The 23,963-nt window shown below is 39.5% G+C and overlaps 2 protein-coding genes across 3 annotated transcripts; one reads left to right on the top strand and one right to left on the bottom strand.

The window, feature by feature from the left end:
- Window positions 1–214: 214 nt before the first annotated feature.
- Window positions 215–21,012, bottom strand: KIAA0753 (KIAA0753 ortholog). Of its 2 annotated transcripts, none has more exons than XM_076354651.1 (16): window positions 20,966–21,012; window positions 19,844–19,987; window positions 17,865–18,477; window positions 16,745–16,851; window positions 16,385–16,447; window positions 15,323–15,538; window positions 13,955–14,165; window positions 12,395–12,591; window positions 11,053–11,222; window positions 10,121–10,207; window positions 9,867–9,954; window positions 8,340–8,513; window positions 7,185–7,266; window positions 4,587–4,707; window positions 4,193–4,417; window positions 215–1,864 (listed from the first exon to the last, which is right to left on the bottom strand). In XM_076354651.1, exons 2-16 carry the CDS (start codon window positions 19,931–19,933, stop codon window positions 1,747–1,749), a joined length of 2,562 nt encoding a protein of 853 aa, XP_076210766.1. In that variant the 5' UTR covers window positions 19,934–19,987; window positions 20,966–21,012; the 3' UTR covers window positions 215–1,746. The 2 variants fall into 2 exon arrangements, with proteins under 2 accessions (XP_076210766.1, XP_076210767.1); XM_076354652.1 differs by having other exon boundaries at window positions 12,395–12,588.
- Window positions 21,013–21,043: 31 nt separating this feature from the next.
- TXNDC17 (thioredoxin domain containing 17) lies at window positions 21,044–23,727 on the top strand. The gene is made up of 4 exons (XM_076354654.1): window positions 21,044–21,266; window positions 22,331–22,412; window positions 22,708–22,783; window positions 23,441–23,727. The coding sequence occupies exons 1-4, from the start codon at window positions 21,125–21,127 to the stop codon at window positions 23,507–23,509; spliced, it is 369 nt and encodes a 122-aa protein (XP_076210769.1). The 5' UTR covers window positions 21,044–21,124; the 3' UTR covers window positions 23,510–23,727.
- The last annotated feature ends 236 nt before the right edge of the window (window positions 23,728–23,963 follow it).

Genomic DNA, 23,963 nt, shown 5'->3' with positions numbered 1-23,963 from the left:
CTTTGGCATCATCAGTCAAAGGATACCACTCACGGCACCATGGGATTTAAGAGAGAAAGCATGTTTACCTTGACAGATGACCACGTTACTTCGAGGCATATGGTAGTCTGACTCTTGTAATGTTGCCAGGTACTCCCTTGTATGTTGGGTGCTGACTATTCCAAATGGGTTCAGATGGAAGTTATCTTAAATTAAAACTATGTTCAGTCCTAAGAAACAAGTGTTATTTATTAAAAAATAAAATATCTTGAAAATACTTTCACAAGCATATTTACACATACATAGAGACACTATGGCTTTAATCTTTTGGACTTAAAACCAGACTTATCTCTATAATCTTCAAAATAAAAAAGATAGTGTTTTAAATTACAGAAATCACACATCAGCAAAGTCACACATCAGCAGTAACATTTACATCATTACATTTGGTGTAAATTTCAAGACAAAGAAAACAGTAAACCAGGCTTCAATAAAAACAAAATTATTTTTAAAATGTATGTTCTGATTAGAGGAAATAAAAATAATCTTAGAAGGTTAAAAATGATTCTGTTATAGGTTGAACACTATTGGAGAAAATAAATTTGTCAAAGGAAACAGACTGTCATATTGGTTTTTGGGTTACCTCAAGGGTTGAATTCTCATTTCCCTAGGCTACTACCATAAATAATTATTACTCATTGTTTGCTCCAGACATAACCCAAACTAGTACATTGATTACTTGAAATGAACAAGTTAATTCAATATTGCAGAAATGCCAATTGTTCATTTATTTTGTTGTTCTTGATTTCAATGGGATTCTTAAGAGTAAGGAATGTGGGGCTGGATCACTAAATGCTGATAAAATGATAATATTTTAGACTAGTTTAAGAAGAAAAGGAAGAAAATCTCCATCATGTGCTTCAATTGAAAGGTCTCATTTGTCTATGCGTAATGTACTTGTGACAGTCAGAAACCAACAGAAGAGGTACTACATTCAGAAGTTGATTGCAAGAGTCCAAGCAGGCTGTTGGCCTATGAGTACAGCCAATGCTAAGTGTTTACATCTACTTAATGCTTTGCCATGAGAATCCTTCTTCCTTTGGATAGCCACATCCCCAAAAGAACTAATCCTAGTATATATGCTAAGCATGGTGGTCAGACAACATCTTTCTTACACGATACTGAAAGTCCTAAACAGGAAACCAAACAGCTTTTACTCTGGACTGTTCCATATTTGCTTTAGAAATACAATAACGCTTCATTCTTCCGACACAGCTATCAGATATATTCAATGCATTTTACTGAGAAGAATAAACTAAACCCCATAGCTCCCTTATGAGGTAGGTAAGTAAGATTCTCTCCGGTGAAAATTGAGGCACAGTACAACTAAGTCCATGACACTGCTTGAACCCAATCCTCCTCCCAGTTTTATTCTAATAAGAAAATCACACATAAAATGAATGAAGTAATACAGGTACACAAATGGATCGGTATTTCTATCAAAATATATAAACTTTACCTGTAACAGTTTACTTCATTCTATTGAAACACCACCTAAAAATAAGTCCTGATAAATATAGTATAATAAAGTCTGAAAATATTATGATAATGGTTTTATAAAAACCTGAGATGAATCCTTGATGGACTTAATTCATTTGGTGAACACACTCTCACACTTTTAAAAAAACATGAAAAATGAGATCATCTGATAAGACTGTTAGACTGAGGCTCACGTTGCATTTGATAATGGGGCAGATTTGAAAGCATTTACTGCGCTGGCTGCAAAAACTCTGACGTGAACACAGCTTCTGCGTAATCCTCACAAACATCCTGCAGCTCTGCTGCCACATCACATAGGGCTTCTTCTGTTAGTTGCTCTGCAAGACTGAGGGAGAGGGAGGGGAAAAAAAGAAAAGGTTCAGAAAGTCAGATTTCAAATTCCAGTCATTCACTCCATTGATATCAATGCTCTGATTTTAAAAGGCAAATACTCATGTTTTTTCATTCTTTCTACTGCTTAGCCCAAGAAAAGATCTGATATGTGTTCTGATATGTGTTACATAAGATATCAGAAATTCTTTCCTCAGTCTGGGTCATAGCAAAGGACATACTTCAGGCTTAAAAGTGTTTAGAGATCTCAGTTGCTTCCTTTTTTCACACTCTTAGATACTAATCCTGCTTTGGGAATAGGAGTTAACATACTATGGTGTTCATCCACAGGCCACTGAAGTAAATGGGAAGCTTCTTATTGATTTTAGCTGCCACTGAACCAGGCCTTACTGAGAGCAATAAAGTTTAAGGAAAAGTGAGATGAGAAATTTCACTTTTCAGTGATGTCTGGACCACAGCAGATGTTACAGAAGGAAAAACTATTTTAGTGTAAGAACACAGTTTACTGGCCTCTTGAAAACTCCTCTTCAGAGTTTTGCATATATTCTAAAATATCATAAAGTTAGTCTTTCTAAGACCTTTTGAGCATAGCATGGGAGTGTTTCTTTTGAACGTTGTGTGATACTGTTTTCTATAAAAGATTTATAATGCCCTCTGGTGGTAAGAATAAGTCAATGAAGCATGCTGGATATCGGACTGCATTTGTAGTTTGATTTCAAGTAACAGCATGTATCAGGCAAATGGCAGCAGTGGAATTCAGCTGTCAGAAGGAGAGATTCACTGCCATTTAATCCATCTGCCGATCCCAAGAAGGTGTCAGTCCTTGAACTACCCAGCTTCACACCAATTAGGAAAAGGAGTACAGTTCAGAAGGCAGAATGACAGTACTGAGAACTGACAAGGCATATTTCAGTGGTTTAGTTCAGCAGATTCAAATACAGTGGTCTAACCACAGTTATTAAAACATTTGCCTACTTATCCACAGTTGGGCAAACCTTCAACACACATGATTAACTTCATGCATGCAAGTAATCTCAAATATTGCAGGACCTGTTCCTGGAAATACTGATGCAGACGCCAAATGTTACTCAAATGAGCTATACCACCGATTTCCATGCTACTACATTAAAAATGTGTGCAGAAGTTGAAGAACTCTTGGCAATTAAGCCTGATGTCCAATCTGCCAATACAGACAATTATGGCAAACCACTCCATCTACAACCACTGAAGTTATATTTTATAATTCTTTCTCAGTACTCCAGAGTTTTCTCCTTTCACTTCTCTCCACTCATAGTCAGAAGTCTTTTGATTTCCACTCTGCAGGGAATTAATGGCCTTTCTATGCCAACTGATGTTGTGCCAGTATTTCTTCAGTTCTGAAAGAACAGGACTAGCAAGGTTCAAATTCAGCCTATATTTCCATGCTTTTTTTGGGCTGGGACTTCACAAGACCAATAGGTGATTTCTAAAATATATCATACGTATTGAGAACGATTTCTAGGCAATTGTAGGCAATCACTCAAGAAAAGTGCAAGGAAATGATAACCAGTGATATCACTTAGTTGCTATACCTGTTACTGAGCAATCAAAACACTTATTTGAGCTTCAGTGCAAGGTGGATATTTCAGCTCACATTGCCCTGCTTGCTTAGCAGACATTGAGCATGATAAATAATTTTTCTTTGCCAAGAAGTGAACAGCAGAGAGACTGTTACTTATTGCTTCTTCACCTCTTCTATTTGTACTAAGGGATGGTGAGCCACCTATGTCACACTTCCCACAGTGAACTCCATGAAGCATGAAGACTTGTGGAAGAGGAAGCACTGAAATCTGCGCTAAGGCCAGTGGTCTCTTTTAAAGAGTATCTACTGTTGTTCCTTGAAACATCAACTTCATAATCCCTCACCACAAAGATTAAAATTTGCACAGTTATTTACAGTACTTTATTTCTTTTTCACTCAACAACAACAACAAAAAAAGTTAATTTTGTTTTCCTTCAATTTACCTGTTGACGATAGTCTTCTGAAAATAATTTAAGTTATCCTGTATTTCACACAGTTGTTTTTGTGGTAATGCCATAGAAAGATGTGAAAAATAATCACTCCTCCAGGACATTCTGCTCCCATATCCTTTCGTTTGTTCAACTACCTTAAAAATCCATGAACACCAAGTACCAGTAGAGAAACAGTCCAATAGCCAACTGCTTTTGGCTTTCAATTTAGAATTTAAATGGCCCCCTCCCCACTCCTTTCCTGAATAAGGACAGAAAAAACTGTTAATCAGCTGATACATTCACTTCAAAACCACAAAGATAGTTCATATACCTCTCAGCAATCCGCCATGGATTGAAACTGCCTATCGCCTCATGGGAAATAAGCTTTAAGTGATGCTTGTATCTGCTGTTATAATCCAAGATGCTCTGGAGCATATGCTTTGGCACAGAGAGAGACACATAGCACTCTTTCTGTAGCGAATTCCGAGTCAAGGGCTGCAGAATGTCATTTCCAGTCCGCAAGTTCTCCTCTGATTCTTTGTTTTCATCAGTATCACTGGAAATATAAAATAGTCATTAAGCCAGAACTAGATTTTCAAGTACCTTTTTGAAGGATCAGAAAATCTCTTCAAACAGTAACCGTAATTTTCTGTAATGAAAACATTATAAAGACACACAGCTCATATGCACCACAGCTTAAGTGTAGGGCTGAATATTCTACTTACTAGCCATCAAAAAGTTTTTCAAATAAAATGTCCATTTCTGGCTCTGTGTGTCCGATTGATTTGGTTATCTGAATTGGATGAGGAGATGTAGGTCTTTTAGCTATCGATGCAATTTGTTGTTCTAGAAGGAAGAAAATAACATTTAAAACTGTTTCTTTGGAAGAGAAAAACTACATTTATTGCAGGTAAGTCCTCACAAAGACTTTTGCTTCTTTTAAGGGGAAGTCCTTCAGACAAGTAAAGTATTGAAGGTGATGAGCCCCTAAAATGGGAATTCAAGATAGAATTTCCAAGAGCTCAGTGTATCAAAGCTGAGCATTTTAGAAATCCTACCTTTAGTGTAAATAGTTTGTTGTGTCAGTGGATACTTCTAGAGAAGAGACAGAAAATAGCACTCGAAAACTAGTGTAGTCTATTAAGCTTGGCAGTAAATCCAAGACATGGAAAAAAAAAATCCAACAAGATTTGGGCTAAGTCTTCACCAGTCTTATTGTGAGATTTTCCAACCAGTGTAAAACAACACAGTTCCATTAAAGTCAATATGTGATCCGATACTCAGCTTGGAAAATCACTGTAGCATCAATCAAATAGTAGGATAATGAACAGAGCAGGGGGATGGGAAAAACAAGCATAAGTCATCCTTATTAGCATGCCACTGTGGCAAACAGTATTGAAGTATGTACATTTATGTACGGGAAACATCAAACTATTGTTTGGAATGCTACCTTTCATTAGTGAACAGTTTCCTACTAATATTACTTAGGTCCCTCTCAATTAAAAAATTAATCTGATGTGAAAAGTTACTTATATCTTTCATCTGAAGGACTTTACATTCTTTATTTTCCATCCAATAAAAACAAGCAGGAAAAGTGTGATTAATGTGAACTGGAAGCATCCAAACTGTTTTTTTCAAGGATTAAATACTTTTTGCTGAAGCATATTGGATAATGAATTCTGTACAGAAAAATCCAGATTTTCTGAGTGTCCTGGTTTCGGCTGGGATAGAGTTAATTTTCTTCCTAGAAGCTGGTACAGCACTGTGTTTTGGATTTAGGATGAGAATAACGTTGATAACACCCCGATGTTTTAGTTGTTGCTCAGTAGTGCTTGCACTAGTCAAGGACTTTTCAGCTTCTCATGCCCTGCCAGCGAGAAGCTGGGAAGGGGCACAGCCAGGACAGCTGACCCAAACTGGCCAAAGGGGTATTCCATACCATACGACGTCATGCTCACTACATAAACTGGGGGTAGTTGGCCAGGGGGAGGTGACCGCTGCTCGGGAACTGGTTGGGCATCGGTCGGCAGGTGGTGAGCAATTGCATTGTGCATCACTTATTTTGTATATTCTTTTATCATTATTATTATTATTATTTTCCCTTCCTTTTCTGTCCTATTAAACTGTCTTTATCTCAACCCACAAATTTTACTTTGTTTTTTTCAATTCTCTCCCCCATCCCACTGGGGGGCGGGGGAGTGAGCAAACAGCTGTGTGGTGTTTAGCTGCCTGCTGGGTTAAACCACAACACTGAGGCTATAAAAATTAAACTTGCATGTATGCTGCAAGATCTAAAAACAGTATCACCATCACTTGAAAGGAATAAGGAAAGAGAAAAATCTTCTAAGCTTAAGTAATTTAATATTATCTTCTGTGTACTGCCAGAAGAACCTTAAACTGTTGTGGATTCACTGCTACACTAATATTTACCTAACATTTACTCTTGAACTCTAAGCCATTTAAACTGATGGTTTATTAAAACTAAAGGAAAGAAAATGGAAGAAGCAAACTAGAAGATAAATATCTGCTTGCTCCTGCCTAAGCAAATCAACAGCAGGAACAAACTGAGACTGTTTCACTATACCTTACCTCAGCCTGTGAACTCTTAAGAATAGTTTTGAATTCATTAGCATGAAAATGATTACTGCTAAGTAATTAATGGTGTTTCAAAGGAATCAAGTCAAATGAGAACACACTAAATACTCATTTCAAGATTAAGATTTACAGATTTGCCAGTCCTTTTCTCAAAGCTGAAGACAGGCAAGTCATGAAGAGCTTAACAAGAAAACGAGTGAAGTGGCTTTAGGATACCTCAGACTTAGAAAGTAAACTAGCTGTCTTCTGGAGTAAATTCAAGTAGCTTACAGATGAATTGGAGTGTATGTACTTATGGAACATCGTCTTCACTGCACAAAAATCATTACGCACATTTTGGTAGAAATGAACATATCTAAGCTAAGGAATGACAAATGCCTAGAAAAGGGAGAACAACATTCAAACTTAACATTTGATGATTGGAATTATGTGTTAAAGATTCCTATCCTTCAGCTAAGTTGCACTAGCAGTGCTTTCCATCCAAATGCAGCCCCAATACAGTCAGGTAGAAAATGACAGCCTGTTCTCAGAAGAGATCCTTCCTCTTTAAAATATTGATTTAAGAACTGTATTTTAGAAACAGTCCTCTGAAAGGACCGCCTATAGTAAAAAATGTGTCTGGATGGTGCTATTTGATCACACATAACCCAATGATTTTGATTTCAAAACATCTGAATTTAAAGATACAGATTACACGGAAAAGCAAGTTGCATTAAAAAGACACTTACCCATTTTGTCTTCCTGGACCCAGAACTCCGAATCACTGTACACAATTTGGGTGAATCTCCTGCGTACAGCCTCCTGGTATGTCTGGTTTTGAACATACAAAATTAATCAATCAACACATACTTAGCAGTTCAGCTGTACTAGTTATCACCCAATAGGAAAGCAGGTCATGATCCTCCTTGGTCAAAGTAGGCTTATTTTGCCTAGTTAACATAACACATAAAAGGGGTAGGCAGGGTGAAATCACAGATAATCATCTTGTTCAGAATGCCATACAAGACTCAACTAGTAGCTAGTACCATGGCAACTCCTCCCATTTCAGATCAACAGCAGTTAGCCAAACAACTGAAGGGCCCTCATGCTGTTCCTGCCTTACCACCAGTGAATTCAAATGTATGCTCAAATGCCTCATATGGATAAGGACACTGCACAATGTAAGCTTCACGCTTCCAACTTATTAATAGATCTCTAGAAGTAAATGGCACTAAACTCAGTAGTTCTAAGTTAAGATAATTTCACTGAACAGGAAGGTAGAGATGAGACTTTAACCAAAAACTATGGAAAAGCTGATCAAAGAAAAATTTTTAAGAAAGCAATATATGAGAAAGTTCAAGTCAAGTAAATGATAACCTCATGAATATTTACATAGCAAGATGGATAAATAAGGGCACAGATAACCATGTATTTGTCTGACTTCCCCATGTTGCCCCGTAAAATATTTTGGATTGCCAGAGCATATTTCCTTGAGATGCTCATGCTACTAGAATACTAGGATCCTATATCACCAAAAAAATGAGGGAAAAAAGTTAAATTAATAAATATTCAAATACTTTCCAATCTGTGAGACAATCAACATAACCACCATACTGATTCTCCCATTCACATATGATGATCTAAGCCACAGGGTCTTGAGGCAGGAAGCAAACTCGGGTCTACCAACTCTAAAGCCATCACTAAAACTATTAGGGCAAACAATCTTCTTCTATTCTTACACTACTTTTTGCTGGAAGTGCAAACTCCTTCCCAGTCTTTCATTTCATACACTGATCCAGTCAGACCTTGCTTCATTTAAGACTGTAGATACTTACAGATATTACAATTTATGGACAGTAAACAAGAAATTGGCACTAATGAGACCAAACGAGAGAAAATCTTACTTCAATTTCTTCCATTCTTTGCAACATTGACTCCAGACTATGAGTATCAGCCATAAGCAGAGCCTCAGTCTGGAGTCTCTCACGCTGCTCCATACTCCACAGTTCCTGAGCAGTATCTTCCAAAAGATCATCCAATAGCTTTTCACTCAGAATAGCTGCATTTGCTGCAACCTGCTATTAAAAAAAAAACCACAAACAAAAAAACCCAACGAAAAACCACACAGCCAATGCAAGAAAGAAAGAAAAAAAAACCCAAAAACAACTGGGGGGGAAAAGAATGCTTACAAATCAAACATTTCTTACAGCAGCTCATAGAAATAATCCAATTGTTATCTCAACTTTTCCCTTCAATGAAAATCCAAATAAATTCCTGTTTTCCTTCCACCCACACAATAAGCCAAATCAATAAAAACAGCTTAGTATGTTCCTTCCAATAAAATCAATGAATATGGAAAAAACTTGCTACGCAACTATGTTCCCAAATTGAAGATGAAAATGTCACAGGTTCAGAGATTACCCAGGAATTCAAGAAAGTGAAGTGAAGGCCCTCATCTTACAAAACACTACACACACATTTAACTTCTCTTACAGGAACAGTCTCACAGCAGCTCCAGGTGGTAATGAGTAAATATATGAGATCCAGGCCACAGCCATAGATTTCAGTTGTGTCCAATTTTACCAATTAGCCATGGTATGATATCACTATTCATTTATCTGTATTATTTTACATGAATACATTTTGCCCCCTAAGCAACTTTATGCATTCAAGGTCACATCAAGCAAAAAATATGCAAAAGAGATGATGTTAGAAAGAGCTTTCTCATTGTTTCGTATTGTACATGGTTACAGGACAATACTTTAGAAGGCATGCATGCCCATACAATGTCACTGTTTTAAAGATGTGGCTTATGTAAGTTGAAATTGCTAAGTTCTGGAAATCAGTACTACTTTTCCAGTTGCATTCTGCTATATGGCAAAGATAAAAATTCATCTTAAATGTCAAACAGCTTTACTCTATGACATACAGACAGAATATACCTTCTCAGCTGCATGAGTTAAAAGGTGGTTTATAAATGAAGAATCCTTCAAATGACAGTTTGTTTCCAAGGAGAGATTGATCTTCTAAATAAACGTAAATCCTCTCATGATAATCAAGCTTTCTGTATTATTAGTCATTACTAGTCCAAATTTATTTAGTCATTAAATATGGTATTATAAGAATTATTAAAATAACCTTATCAAGTTATGTTCAGTGTGGAACTGTTATGACCATTCAAAAACAACTTAAAAATGCATCTACTTGACAAGAAGATAACCAAAATATTTAATGCAGCTTTGCCAAACGTCATTACAGTAATTCAAGACCCACATACTGAAATGGAAATACACTCTCCAAATGTCCAAAACTGTTGACTACATAAATATGACTTGCATTAAGTTGAAAAGAAACTGTGTGTTGCCCCTTTATAAATGTTTTACAGCTCTAAAGGCATCCTTCAAACAGTAGCATGAGCTTGACTGTACTACCTGTGTCCTATCTAATAGAGGTTCTAAGCGCTCCCGTACTGCCTTCTCAACTTTGTCTGCACACTGGGTTGGAGAAGCACTTTGTGACCTACACAAAAAAGAACAAATGACAACGGCATTCTGAAACTTGGTATGACAACAATAATTTAAAAATCCCAAACACATAAATGTACTTTTTGGGGGACTGGTGGGAGTGCAGAGAAGACCATATCAGATCTGACACCATTTATTAGCTCTTCAAAGTAAGTCATTACCTTAACTTTTGTATTTTTTTCATTTCTCCTCTGCTAAGGTCAGTTAGAACCTTCACTCTTCTTGAAGTTTCTGCTTCAAGCCATGGTCTTCAAAAATAAAACAGTAACATAGAGGGTTACAAAATGCACATTCTAACAACTGGAGAATGAAATCACATGATTCTGAGTATTATTATATTAATTATATAATATATATAAAAGTATTATCTTAGGTTAGAAAACTTGCAAAAAAACTTTAGAGAGAAAATTAATATTGACTTTAAGACCATATAAGCCAGGAAATTCTGTTGAGAATCGGGGATCTTCAATTATGTTTCTGCTACTGGCAAACAGGCAACTTCATGGCTATCCACAAATACTGCCCAGAGAGACAAGCTCCTTATCTTACCACGCACACTGCCTACTACAGATCCAGCAGCTGGATCAGCAGTTGGATCTCCTGCTTCAACTGCCACAAACAGCAGTCCCAAAGCAAACTAAATTTGGGGAGCCCTGGTCTACAGGATGCTGAATATAGTTTAAAATAAACAAACCTGCACTCTATTACTGGCTAAGACAAAGATATATATTTTGTCCTCCTGGAACAGGGAGATAATATTTACCTTCTTAATGCAGTGCTGTAAATATCCATTCTGCATACTGTGTATTTTGTCAATGCCCTGCCTAGCACAGTTTGGCCTGTGACTCCCAGACAATACTTGGACCTGATCCAGGAAAAAGCATAAAGCAGTGGCTCTCCCCAGGCTGTATGAGTGAGGTCACTTTGTGCTGAGTGGGAAAAGAATACAACTATACGGTAGCAAGCTGTGCTGTGCCACTTGCCTTCATGGTCTGACAGCCAGGCCAAATCCATCCTATTTACTAGTACAGATATAGCAGCATTTCCACAGGAAAGCAGGGTAAAGATGGGTTCCACTAGACTGTGAACGTACCGCTTAGGTGAAACAGGTGGAGATGTAGGGTTTGGAGGCACGCAGGGTATTCTGCTCTCCTTAACAAGTCGTTTGTTCTCTTTTAGCTGGAAAGCTATAGTTGTCTCCTGAAATCGTGCATGCTTTTCTTGAGGCTGTACCTGTCTTGATTTTAGAGATTTCGGCATTCCCTTAAAATTAACACAATCACATTAAAAACATATATTCCAGTTGTTGGATTTTTGAAGTATTTTGCATTCTGCTTCAGAATTTGTCTTGAAGTCATGCCTGCTGGCTTTGTTGCACAGTTGACGTGTGGAGGTTTTACAACTGATTTAAAGGGAAGTACAACTGTGCCTGAACAGAACTTATGCTTAATCCTGCAACTATTATTTTTGCAAACAGTTCCAATTTTTCCAATGTTGCTCTTCATGGGGAAAAAACTTCTTTTGAAATTTTCAGCATTAGACTCTATGTTAACTCTTAATAAATCCAAATAGAAGGTTTCCAAGGTAACATTTTATTCAGCCATGAAACTATAATATTGCCATATTTGTATTTGCTACAAGGACACTTCGACTAGTCCCCTCAGTATGAATTATTTAAATGCTTAACCTTCCTGCTCACAGTCCTCACTGATAGATAGATAGATAGATAGATAGATATGGGAAGCAGTAAGTTACATATGCATACATATATGTTACTGTATCAGATCTGATTTTTCAAGCTGATGGTGATACTCTGAGGAAGGAAAAAAAAGAGCATTTAATAAAAAACCCCAACTATATGCAAAATTTAGCACTTTGAAATATTCTTTAAAGAACTCATTTGTTTGCATTACAGAAGCCTCTTGCTGGTTGCAAGAAGGACTTACCAGAAACCAGAATTTGTATTGTGAAGTTTTATAATTTCTGTAATCAATGAAGTAAATCTGCCTAACTTACATATTCCAACTAACAGTACCATTAGCACAACATTACTGCTGAGTGCGTTTTTCATGACAGAGCATGACCAATAAGAGGAAAATATTTCAGCTTTCATTTCAAGCTGAAAAATAACCATGCTAATTTCAAACATGAAACTAGTTTCGGTGAAAGCTTTCCTTGCTAATCCTGTTATTCATTGTTTCTAGTTGTACAGTGAGTTTCCAAGGAACAATAACACTACTTTCAAAAAACATTTGATAAAATAGTCATAACCACTAGAAATAACATAGGCGGATGACATAGTTTATCCCCCTATGCCTCCTAGCTCAGAATAAAAAAATTGTGAGGAAGTGCAAAGCTTGACAGCGTCTTACATTATATAACAAATCCCAGAGGACAAATAGAAGAAAGCATAAATTCTTTTATCACTTCCATACCTGTGATTTTGCAGGCAATAACACACCTTTCTTCTTCAAAGGGCCACTTTCAAGGATGGGATCTTTTTTTACAGCTCTAGCTCTCACCAATGCGTCTATGCTTCCTTGCAAAGTGGCATTTCTCTCTGGAGTACGTGGGTCACTTTCTTGGAATTTATTGTGCAATGTATGAGCACAACTGTTTGCCTTCTGAACTGCTGAAATATTTGCAACATGTCAATGTTTATCTGTGTCAAAAATAATAAATAAACTTTCAACTGTAAGTTGAAACGGGCAAGAATCATCTTTATTTCTACATTTGATACTTCTGTTATGCTAGGTATACCTAATAATGAACTTCTAAGCTTTACCATAATTAAAAAAAAAAATCAAATAAAAAAAGAAAAAAAAAAACCCTTGTATTTCCTGTCACGTATTAAATAAGCTGTCTTTCTTACACTGTTTCAATGAACAGGAGATTTTGGGTTTTGTGTGCATATACATATTTATACGTATATAGATATTTGAAAATACACATATATATGAAAACCATGGGAAAGCCTTTTGGTAGTAATCGCCATATGAAGTCTAGGCAGTGATAACAAAACATTCTTTTTTTAGGCAGCAAGACACGTGGAAACCATTCGATGCTTGTCAATATACTGCCTCTCTGGACTGCCAAAGATGAATTCATCTCATAGAATTCTTCTCACCCTTACTTAGGGGTAGAAAGGAATACTTACTATTCTAGTAAAAACCAGTATGAGGTATGAGAAAGACACACCAAAGAATAAAAAAATTAATATAGGTTATATAATAATGTAATAAGCTATAATGGCTTTCATGAGGTGTCAAAATACTTCAGGTGAAAGAATAAAGCCCATTTCCTTTCATATATGAAGAACAATAAAGTAAACCAATTCCCAAAGGTTGCATGGTGAACTAGTAGTGAAAAAAACAAAGCCTTCAGCTTAACTATCAGTTAACGTGTCTCTAGGTACTGAAACTGTGATTACTGTGCAGAAGACAGTAACATTAATGAGCTGGCAAGAATAAAACACTGCCACCCCCCTCAAAACTAGAGAAACTGCACAAACCAAGGAAATTCTGAGCCAAGGCTTCAGTAAATCTTTTCACTGTAAACTGTTAAACAACAATAGCTTTGTTGGGAGATTTGCTAACAGTCAGAGACTTTGCATTCCAAAATAATATATTTATACAGTATTTTCTAGTTAGATATTTGGAAATATTCTGTATGCTCCATTAATGTCAACTTGTAAACTGCCATTTAGGTGTACACCGCAGAAAAACAATCTAAGTGTAGCCCACAGTAAAAGAAATGGACAAAAATAGGAAGAACATGATGATGTTAATAATATAGTTATAAAGAGGTATATAAACCTGCAGGTCTATCATCTCAGGGAAACAGCTGAAAAAAATGCATAACAAGGCTATGTGAATCTGATAACTACATATGGGCTGTTATACACTTTTGACCAACAATACATAACATACTATAAAACCGAACCGCAGATGGTAAGTTAACTGATAAAAATGTATTTAGTAATTCAAAATACAAACCAGTCAAGAGACTCCTGGCAGCTGGAGGTTTTCTAGGTTCTTGTCTGTGCTGTCCCTTTAAGATGAGAGATTTGTTTTCTCCTTTTGGAGATGTAAGCTGCTTTCTGGCTGGAAATGTCTCTGTGTTCCTTGGAGATTTGCCCTGAGATGCTGAAATACATTTCTTCACTTTTTTGGGTGTTTGTTTCTTTTCCAGCAGTGAATCCAGATCCTGCACCAAATATTTAGAATTTTAATTACACTCTCAGTAAACCTGATGTAATAATGAGAAGCAAATTCAAGAGATTCTATGTAGTTGGAACTTTTTTGGTGTGGTTTTTGTTTTTGTGGTAGTGATTATTCCTGATAGCTTGTTCATGCAGAAGCTTCTTCATATTATTATCTTACAGAAAAGCCTTGCATTTTTATATTTACAACTGACTCCAGCAAATTATCTGCTTACAGCATGTTCAAAAAGAAACGGACACAAAGGCTACAGACAAAAAATGCCCACATGACTGTGGTAAGACAGACCGACACTTCTTCCAATGCTAAATCCAAACTTAAACAATTCTACCTCCTTTCCTGTTCCCAGGCAGTTAGCACTGTTGCTGTTCTCATAAGCAGTTCGGAACAGTAAAAATAAAAACACAGCTCTTACAGTTATAACAATATTTTAAGGAAAATAAAATATCTTATGGCTATTGCATCAGTTGCTTTTATTCAAATTAATTAAATACTGGTTTCATAATAGTTCAGGTTACATAGGTTCTTAAAAAAAAAAAATCTTGTAGGCAGGAACTGCAGCAGGAAATGTGAATCAGAACTTTTCTATTATACTAACAACATGTTTTAAGACACCAGATATCACTAACAAAAGTCATTTGAAGGGCATAGAGCTTAAGTAACTCTTGTAGCTACAACTTTATCTTCTGCCTGGACAATTCTGCACCCACCACCATGTGTGAGGTCAGATGCTTATCACTAATCCTGATGACTAAAGCATGCATTGCAAAACAATAAACACATAACTTACGCCAATGTATAAAATGCAATTCTTTCAGTCTTGAAAATGGCAAACGAACCAGAAACTGGTGCTTTGTTAACCACTATCACTACCAGTCCTCACTCTACCAGGAGAGCCAGTAAAGACAGGAACAGCATCAACAAGAAAAGCAGCAGGTAGCTTCTGTGTTTAAGATGCAACTCTGTATTACACTACCATTATTTAGGAACTTCAGAAACATATTTATACATTAGAAAATTGGCCTTTAAAAAAAACCAACCCAACAGCAAGATATTCTGCCATTTCATGAACACACAATATAGTTTGCAGTGTCGTATTTCACGTCTTTTCTGCCTTAGCAAAAACATTTTGTTTTTTCCTACCTCAACTTGCAGCAAAATATCTATGATAACATCAGAAATGGAAGAATCCACTTCTAGTTTGGCAGAACAGAGGGACAGTTGTCGAATGAGACTGCCCAGTTCCTTGTAGTGGGTAGGAATCTGCTGCTCTGTTTGATCTGTAAACTGATTGGCAAATGCCTGCAAGGCTCGTACAGCTCCTCTGTGCGCTGCTGCCAATCTGGATACTGCTCGAGACTGGAAAAATGAAAAATAAATGCTTTAATAGCTATAGTTTCTATGAATACTGATACTATTCAAAGAATTGTTGCCAAAATTTCACGGAGAAACACTCAGGCTTGGGATAATTCTGATGGATATGAGGCCATTTGTGAGACAAAACAACAAAACAAACAGGCATTTGAGCAATCTACTAAAGCACTACACAACAGTACTCATATCAAGTATCATGCTAGCTTCAGATAAAATAGCCTGGTTATAACATATTCTGATGTTTCTACTACCTACACCAACAGAGTACTGTAGTCACGGGCTTGACCCTAACGTGCAACAATTGCACAAACATAGAACATTCTCCATCCTCCAGTTTTTGTTACAGAAGAAAATACAAGTGATGGAAAAGCACAAGAGAACAACAGGACAATATTGGCCAAACAGTAGACATGATCTCAGTACTATCTTTCTGAAAGATGCTGGGCGGAGAAAAAAATCAGAAAAGAGGCTGATAAGACTGAGTGACATCAACAGGAAATTAAAAAAAGTAGTCAAGAGTAGAACACACTGTTATTCAGAGAAGGAAGTGGAATGAAGAAGGAATTGGAAGCCACATAAAAGCAGAAGACCAACAGCCTTCCTCTCCAGTTTACTGTAGACAGATAAGAACTGAGGAGAAGAGGGAAGGAGCAAAGGCAGTATCAGACCAAGTGAGACATACTTCTGTGAGAATGAGATGAAAGGTGCAAGAAACAAAGAAAATCTCCCTTCTGGAGAGGGCCTAGGTGTACCCTAGACAATCAAACTCAATTAGCTAGAAAACTTTCTGTCAATAAGTTACTCACAGCCTGAAGGATAATTACATCTTACCTTTTTAGTATGTTTGATTTTATGAGGACTCAGTTTCTCTAAATCATCCTGAATTTCTTTTACCTGTTTATCAAGAAAGGAGGGGGAGAGGGGAAAGTCAGTCAGAATTAGCTCCATGTCTATAAATGAACAATTAATCTTCACTGTAACGTCTGAGTGAAAGTCCAATTTTTCCAACAGTGATGCTCATCTCTCTGTCCAGTCATGAGAGAAATTAGTCACACCATCCAGATCCAAACTAGAATGCCATGGAAGTTCAGAGATAACCCAATCGAATTTCTCTTGTTTCAGTTAATTTCTGTCAAATTCATCACAATAAACTAGCTATTCTACACCCCAATTTAAAACACTGATTCCTACCTGTTGCTGGAGCACATACAGCATCCGAGCTGACCGTGCAGCTTGTTTCTGTCTCCTAGTGCAAACTTGTTGCTCTTTATCAGGATCTAAAATTTCTCTCTCTCTCCCTAAAAAGCATGAAATGTAAAGTTTTATGTCTTCATTTAACCTGTGAAAACCCCTATTAAGCCATGATAACAAACATAATTTAGCAATAACCCTCTTTCATGCAGAACCTATACACAATGTATCACATTTTGCAGGGCTCCCTTGAGCAGCAAAGCACTGCAAAGCACTAAGGCTTTCTCTTTTTTCAACTATGCCCTGCCAGTGCAGAGGCTGGGGGTGTGAAAGAAGCTGGGAGGGGACACAGCCAGGACAGCTAACCCCAACTGATCAAAGGGATATTCCACGCCGTGCCAGGCAATAAAAAAAAAATGGAGGTTTTTTGAGGGAAGGTAGCCTTTGCTCACAGATTGTCTGAGCATTGGGTCTACTTGTGGGAGGTAGCGCGTGATTGCCTTTGCATCACTTGTTTTTTTCTTTCTTCTTCCTCTTTCCTTCCCTTCCTAAACTATCCTTATCTCAACCCATAAGTTTTCCTGCTTTTAATCTTTCTATTCTCTCCCCCGTCCCACCAGGGGGAAAAGAAGCACAAGTGTGTGGCGCTTCGCTGCTGACCAGGGTTAGCCCACAACAGTGTCACAAAGCACATTAATCACGCTACTGCACAGCCATAAATTAGGTGTCAGACTTGTGAAATGAAATTTTACTAACTGTTGCCCCCTTTCTCATCACTGATAAGAATGTGGTTAATTATGATACTGTTTTTTGCAGTCTGAATATCTAGTCAATAGGCCTACAGACACCAATATTTTTTCACCCATGTTATTAAATAGCTTACCACTAATTTACTATCGTTGCAGGTTGGATTGGAACTTACCACAAACACTCAAAGATATTAAACTCTGCTATTGCTTAAACAGGCTAGCCATTCTAGCTTTTATCTACTTTTGAAAAAAGTAGATGGTTCTCAAAAATCCAGAACTAAATACGGATTCTAATCCAAGCCAAAAACCAGAAAAACAAATCAACCAACTACTGTACATTTATATAACATAATTATTGTTCAGTCTTACACCTTTTTTAGTCAGTTCTTCAATTTTGTGGATGTAGCTCCTCAATTCCTTTTGCAGCCGTCGGACTTCCTGCATATTTTTATCTTCTTTTTTGTTTACATTTGGCTTGGGGTCCGGTCCTGTGTCATGGGTGGGTGGAGAGTCCAAAACAGCTGGTATTAGCTTTCTCTCATTTGGTGTGTAGAGATAAACTTTAGCACCAGAGATGGTAGTCTCCACTTTGGAAGGCTGACCAAGTTTCTGCTGATATTTCAAGTGAGTTTGAGACTTCACTGCATTTTTATGTTCTGGACTTTCAAATACTTCAGTCTTCTGCTGTTGTGACTTCTGGGCTAACAATGGTTTATTGACAGCATCTCCAAACACTTGCTGTTTCACTTGCTCTTCAAGATGTCTTCGTTTTATGTCCCTTTTGGCTAGCTGAATAGCCAATTTTAGTCTCTCTTCAGATATCACTGAAAACATGACAGAGCTTCTTATGCTGGGGTCCTCACTTCCAGCTAGATTTCTCTGATCATTGGACGCCTTCAGTTTTTCTATTATAATTGGACGGGGGTTAGAGAATCTGAGAGCCAAGTTCTCTGGAACTGCAGGGACATTTCTATTAAACTGGAGCTGTTCCAAAGGGTAAAAAAAAAAGCTGATGTTACATAGAACACTTTACACAGGTGATGTACTTCTAGTGTATAACAGTAAGGAAGTTGGATCTTCTTTCATATTAGAATGCATTCTGTCATGATGGTACTTCTTCAATGCATGCAAGGCATTCCGTCCACTCAGACAAATGCCAGTATTCAAAATTATTTTGAATTAAGCATTTAGATCATCTTGTAAATAACATTAGGCACTTATCTGCAACTTAGGGTGGGCACCTTAGGGAGGGTACACACATTGAAAAATCTGCTCCAAAGTGACTGGGCAATGGACAATGAATGCCCTTATAAAGATTTTTTTTAAGAGTTCTGACAATGAAATTAATGACTTATAACAACAATTAACATTAGTAATATAAATGGGTATGATTATAGCATACTGATTTAGTAAGGCAATACTAAATTTACAAAAGTAACAGAAGGAGAAATGATGAAGGAGATGCATGATGAAGAAGAAATGGAAAGCTGAAACATGGTACCAGAACAAAGTTTCTAGGTTCTGTTTCCATGTAGTAAAGTAAGAGCTTAAGATACTGTGCTGGTTTTGGCTAGGATAGAATTAATTTTCTTCATAGTAGCTAGTACGGGGCTATGTTTTTGGATTTGTGCTGAAAACAGTGTTGATAACACAGGGATGTTTTTGTTACTGCTGTGCAGCGCTCACACAGAGTCAAGGCCTTTTCTGCTCCTCACCCCACCCCACCAGCGAGCAGGCTGGGGGGGCACAAGAAGTTGGGAGGGGACACAGCCGGGACAGCTGACCCCAACTGACCAAAGGGATATTCCACACTGTATGGCGTCATGCCCAGCATATAAAGCTGGGGGAAGAAGGAGGAAAGGGGGAATGTTTGGAGTTACGGCATTTGTCTTCCCAAGTCACCATTACATGTGATAAAGCTGCAGAAATGGCTAAACGCCTGCCTGCCAATGGGATGTAGTGAATGAATTTCTTATTTCGCTTTGCTAGCACGTGCAGCTTTCACTTTACCTAGTAAGCTGCCTTTATCTCAACCCATGAGTTTTCACACTTTTACCCTTCCGATTCTCTTCCCCATCCCACTGGGGGAGAGTGAGCGAGCGGCTGTGTCCTTAGCTGTCTACTGGGATTAAACCACAACAGACAGGTAAATAATATTTACAGATGTAGTTTCTGATCCATACCATTACAAAAGGACAGGGTCAAGATTATGTATGACAGCATCATGAAAGCAAGTATGAAGATTTCACGCTCACTAGTGGGCTATTCTCAGGAAGTGGCTCATAATCATCTTTTTATAACAATCACAAATGAAAACCAATTCAGCATCGCTGCAGAAGTCAAATAATACCTGTGTTTGTAAATCCTTTGCTTCATTCCTGTACAGCTGAGTAGTGAATGCAAATGTAGCATCAGACATGGTTGGCTTGCTTGGTCCCATCACATCGGCCTGATGCTGAAAATCCAGTTATTTATCCTTTGCTTACAATTACAACTATGAACATGAGAAGAATCATACATTATTTCTGCCTCTCAAAAGCAATCCCAGGTCGGATGTGAATAACAGATAGAGAACCAACCTGAGGAGGCATGTAGAAATGCAAAACGTATCATGTGTACTTGTACAGGCAGTACACAAAATGGAGAGTACAATCCCGCCATTTTAAGGCAAAATTTACAATTTATATCCTTCTCTTACAGACCCCCACGGAGAGCTGAGGAGCACCACTACAGACTATGAGGCTCACACTATGAACCATAAGAAGACTACCGCAGAACTTTTATAGCTATTACTTATCTAGAAGGGAAACAGTATACTGCAACGAGAAGAAAAGAAAACAGACTAGCAAGATAGCCTAAGGCAATGCTCAAGGCAGCCGGGTCTGCACAAAACACGTGAGTGTCAAAGGAAAACAGATCAAGGGCATGCCCATACCTAAACCTCTTCACAGAGAAGGATTTAAAATAAAAGCAACGTGTGGAGACAGCCTGAGGCTTACGTCTCCTTCATCTGCCTCCGAGAATTAAAAAATGAGCAGGATCCAACGCATAACGCTGTTAAAACTTTCTATCGCGACTGAATTACAGGTTCTGTCTCTGCTCCTTAGCTCAGCCGCATGTACCTCTTCAGGTCTCACACAACTCAAGAGTCCGGACGCCTGTTAGGCCGTGCCTGCCTGCAGGTTTTGGTCACGACGCGCCTCTCGCGAGGGGGACACCCCTGCGGTGCGACCTCTCTCCAGCCGCCCGCAAGTCAGAGCCCGGCGGCCGACCTACCTCGCGCCCCAACCCTGCCGGCGACAGCCCGCGGCGGCGGCGGCCGCCCCCGCCCCCGCTGCCCGCCAGCGGCCTGCTCCCCGCCTCGCCCTCACGGCATCCCGCGCGGGCGGGCGAGACCGACACCAGCGGTCCGCCCCGCCCGCTGCCGCTGAGGAAGGGCGCGCGGGCGGCCCGGGCCCGGGCCGGGACCTACCGGGACGCTGTTCAAACCCGCTCCTGGCAACCGCCGCCGCAGAGGCTGCCGGGAAGCGGCCGGAGCAGCGCGGAACTACGGTGCCCGACGCGGGCCAGGGGCGCAGCCCGCCCCTTCCCGCCGCCGCCACCACCACCGCCCGCTCCTCCCGCGGGCGCCATGGGCTGGGAGGAGAAGCAGGTTCGCGGGTACTCCGAGTTCGTGCAGACGGCGCAGCGCTACCACGGCCGGCCCATCTTCGCGCTCTTCTGCGGCGACAAGGATGCCGAGGGTAGAAGCTGGTGCCCGGACTGCGTGACGGGTGAGGCCCGCGGGGTGTACCGGGGCGGGCGGGACGCCCGGCTCCCCGCTGGGGGGTCCTCGGCGGGCGCAGGGGCAGACGTGGCCGGCGGCGCCCCGAGCGGCAGGGAAGTGCCCTTCTTCGGCCCTCGCAGGGCCCCCAGCAGCGGCGGAGCGACTCCGGTGGCGGGGCGCCCTCGGCGCTCAGCCCCGCGGGGACCGTGCTAACTGCCCTCGGCCGGCTGCGCGGCGGGGTGTCTCTGCCCGCGGGTACGCGCTGTCTCTCTCCCGTTTGCCCGAGGAAGCCGGAGAGGCCCCGGGTGCCCTTCCTGGAACATGTAAGGTCGTCCACTAGCAGCTCCAGGTGCAGAGCGGCCTCACAACATCCTGCCTCCGTACCCAGCCTCCATTTTCGAGGATCGTGAGCAGACTGGGTGACGTTCAGGTTTCAAGCTCTAGCTGCAGTTACCAAGCTCGTGAATCTAACCGGCAGTGTAGGCTGTGACTAGGAGCTGGCTAAAGCTGCTGCCTCACTAACAAGCTGTCCGTGCTGCTCTCGGTTTCGCTAGCCACATTCCACTGAATGGCATGTAATGTCACATGTTTGGCGGAGGCTGGTACAAAGGCCCAGCAAACAATTACATGTGAATCTTACGATCAGTTAATTCACCTCTACTTTACATGTCAAGAGGCGCATGTCAAGTGACCTTACCAGTCAGTATCTGGCAGTAGAATATGAAGGCAGTTCCTCAGAAAACATTGCACTGAACTTTCTAGCTCATACATGCCAGAGTACATATGGCAACTACTTACCGCTGTTCTGATGGGCTTTCATGCAGACAGGAGACAATGATTATTTTTCTTACTTGTTAAAGCAGAAATTGGCCTTTACTCAGACCAGTCCCTTCAACATTAAGGATGTAAATTCTGCAAAGCTTGTGGATAACCAGATGAAACAAAATACAGATCTCTACCTGAAGTAGACAAAACATTAATTAGCAGCCTTGCTGGTCAAAGTAGATCCGTGTGATTCTGTAGCACAGTAAAAGTATTAAGTACTAATAGATTTTAAAAATTACTCTCTAGCTGAACCAGTTGTGAGGAGGGAACTTCATAACATGCCTGATGAGTCCGTATTCATCTACTGCCTAGTGGGAGACAGAGCCTAGTAAGTAACTGTTTTAATGCCAACAACTGATATAACTTTGCTATTCGTGGACTGGAGGTTAACCTACCTGTTGGAACAACTGACTGAACTATCCTTTTCTGCAAGGAATGAAGCATTTTTTTTGAGTTTTGAGGTCTACACCATCCCTAATGTGAACTATCTGCATGCTTGTTCTAGAAGTGGGTTGGGGAGGTGCAAGGCAAAACCCTTTGAATCATCCTTTTGAAGGAATTTTAACAGGCTAATTTCAAACTGCACCTCTACAAGCTGTGCTTAACCCCTTCTTCCTGAACAGCTGGAAAGATCCCAACAATGAATTCAGGAAGAATCTGAAACTAACAGGAGTGCCTACACTACTTAAATATGGAACAGTAAGTGATTTATTGTATGTTCTGGATCTACAGGCATTCAGATGGGAAACTGGCAGAAGCTTATGGCTGTAAATGAATTAGTCATGCATGTTTTCTGATACCCTCTCATTTAAAAAGAGCAGACAATTAGGAACAGCTCTTCTGCTCCCACCCATGCAGTCTTCCTGGCCCAAACAGTTCCTCAAGAGAGAACCACTCCGCTTTCTGTAGAATGTTGTCTATAATAAACATATAGTAAAGAAAATACATACACTTAGCATGTAGTGGTTGAGGGGTAGAGAAAATTCTTAGCAACATATTGTTAGCTTCCTGATTTGCAGCTCCTCAAGTTTTAAAAAAATCCAAATGCTGAATTACGGGAGTGAAACAAGGTTATATGCAGTATACTCTTGATTCGAACAGACTACAGCTCAAGTTTTAACTTGTGCGTATTATTTAAATTGGCAATTACTTTCTTAGAAATGCCTCTTCCAAGGCCAGAAAACCCTCAGGCATTTTTCAGTTATTCTTACCTTGCTTGCTCCACGCTCCCCCCGCTCCCCCCTCCCCCCCCCGAAAAACAATTGCTGGAGTATGGCTAATGTTAGCATGCACAAATGGCTCTAGTCTAGAACAGGTTTTTGAATTGCCGCTAAAACATCTTAACTTTTCTTTCAGCCTCAGAAGCTGGTTGAAGAAGAATGTTTTAAAGCAGAGCTTGTGCGTATGTTGTTTACTGAAGACTAAATCCTCCAGTAGTCAATCATTTACGAAGATGTTAAACTCAAGTTATTTGCAGTGTCCTTTCAAGGAATCCTTAACCTTTTTTAAACTTTCATGGTTAATTACTTCAGACTAGTCAAGATAAATGTCATTAAATTCTAGGTCCAAACCTTCCACTAAAATCCTGCAACAAAACACTGTATCTTTCCTTTCATGTTTAAATAAACTTGAGTTTGCAAACAGTCCTTTTCAAAGGAGCTGAGCTCATGTTATAAACTGAGAGAGCAGCCTACAATTACTGAAGAGTAAGACTTAACTGTTAAGTTATACCTTTAATAGTGAATAAGGGAGGGGGGGCGGGTAGGAGAAACAGAAAAACCTGCTTACTCTTCCTAGATCTGACTTTACATAGCTACTGAAGCTGTTAAGATAAATTTTCAGTGCCAGAGATGTTTAATGGCTTATCTGTTCAGTTTAA

This window comes from Aptenodytes patagonicus, chromosome 17 (assembly GCF_965638725.1).
Source record: "Aptenodytes patagonicus chromosome 17, bAptPat1.pri.cur, whole genome shotgun sequence".
In the NCBI taxonomy this organism is placed as follows: Eukaryota; Metazoa; Chordata; class Aves; order Sphenisciformes; family Spheniscidae; genus Aptenodytes; species Aptenodytes patagonicus.
Note: the sequence above shows the minus strand (reverse complement) of the source record. Positions and strands in the feature narration are given on the sequence as shown.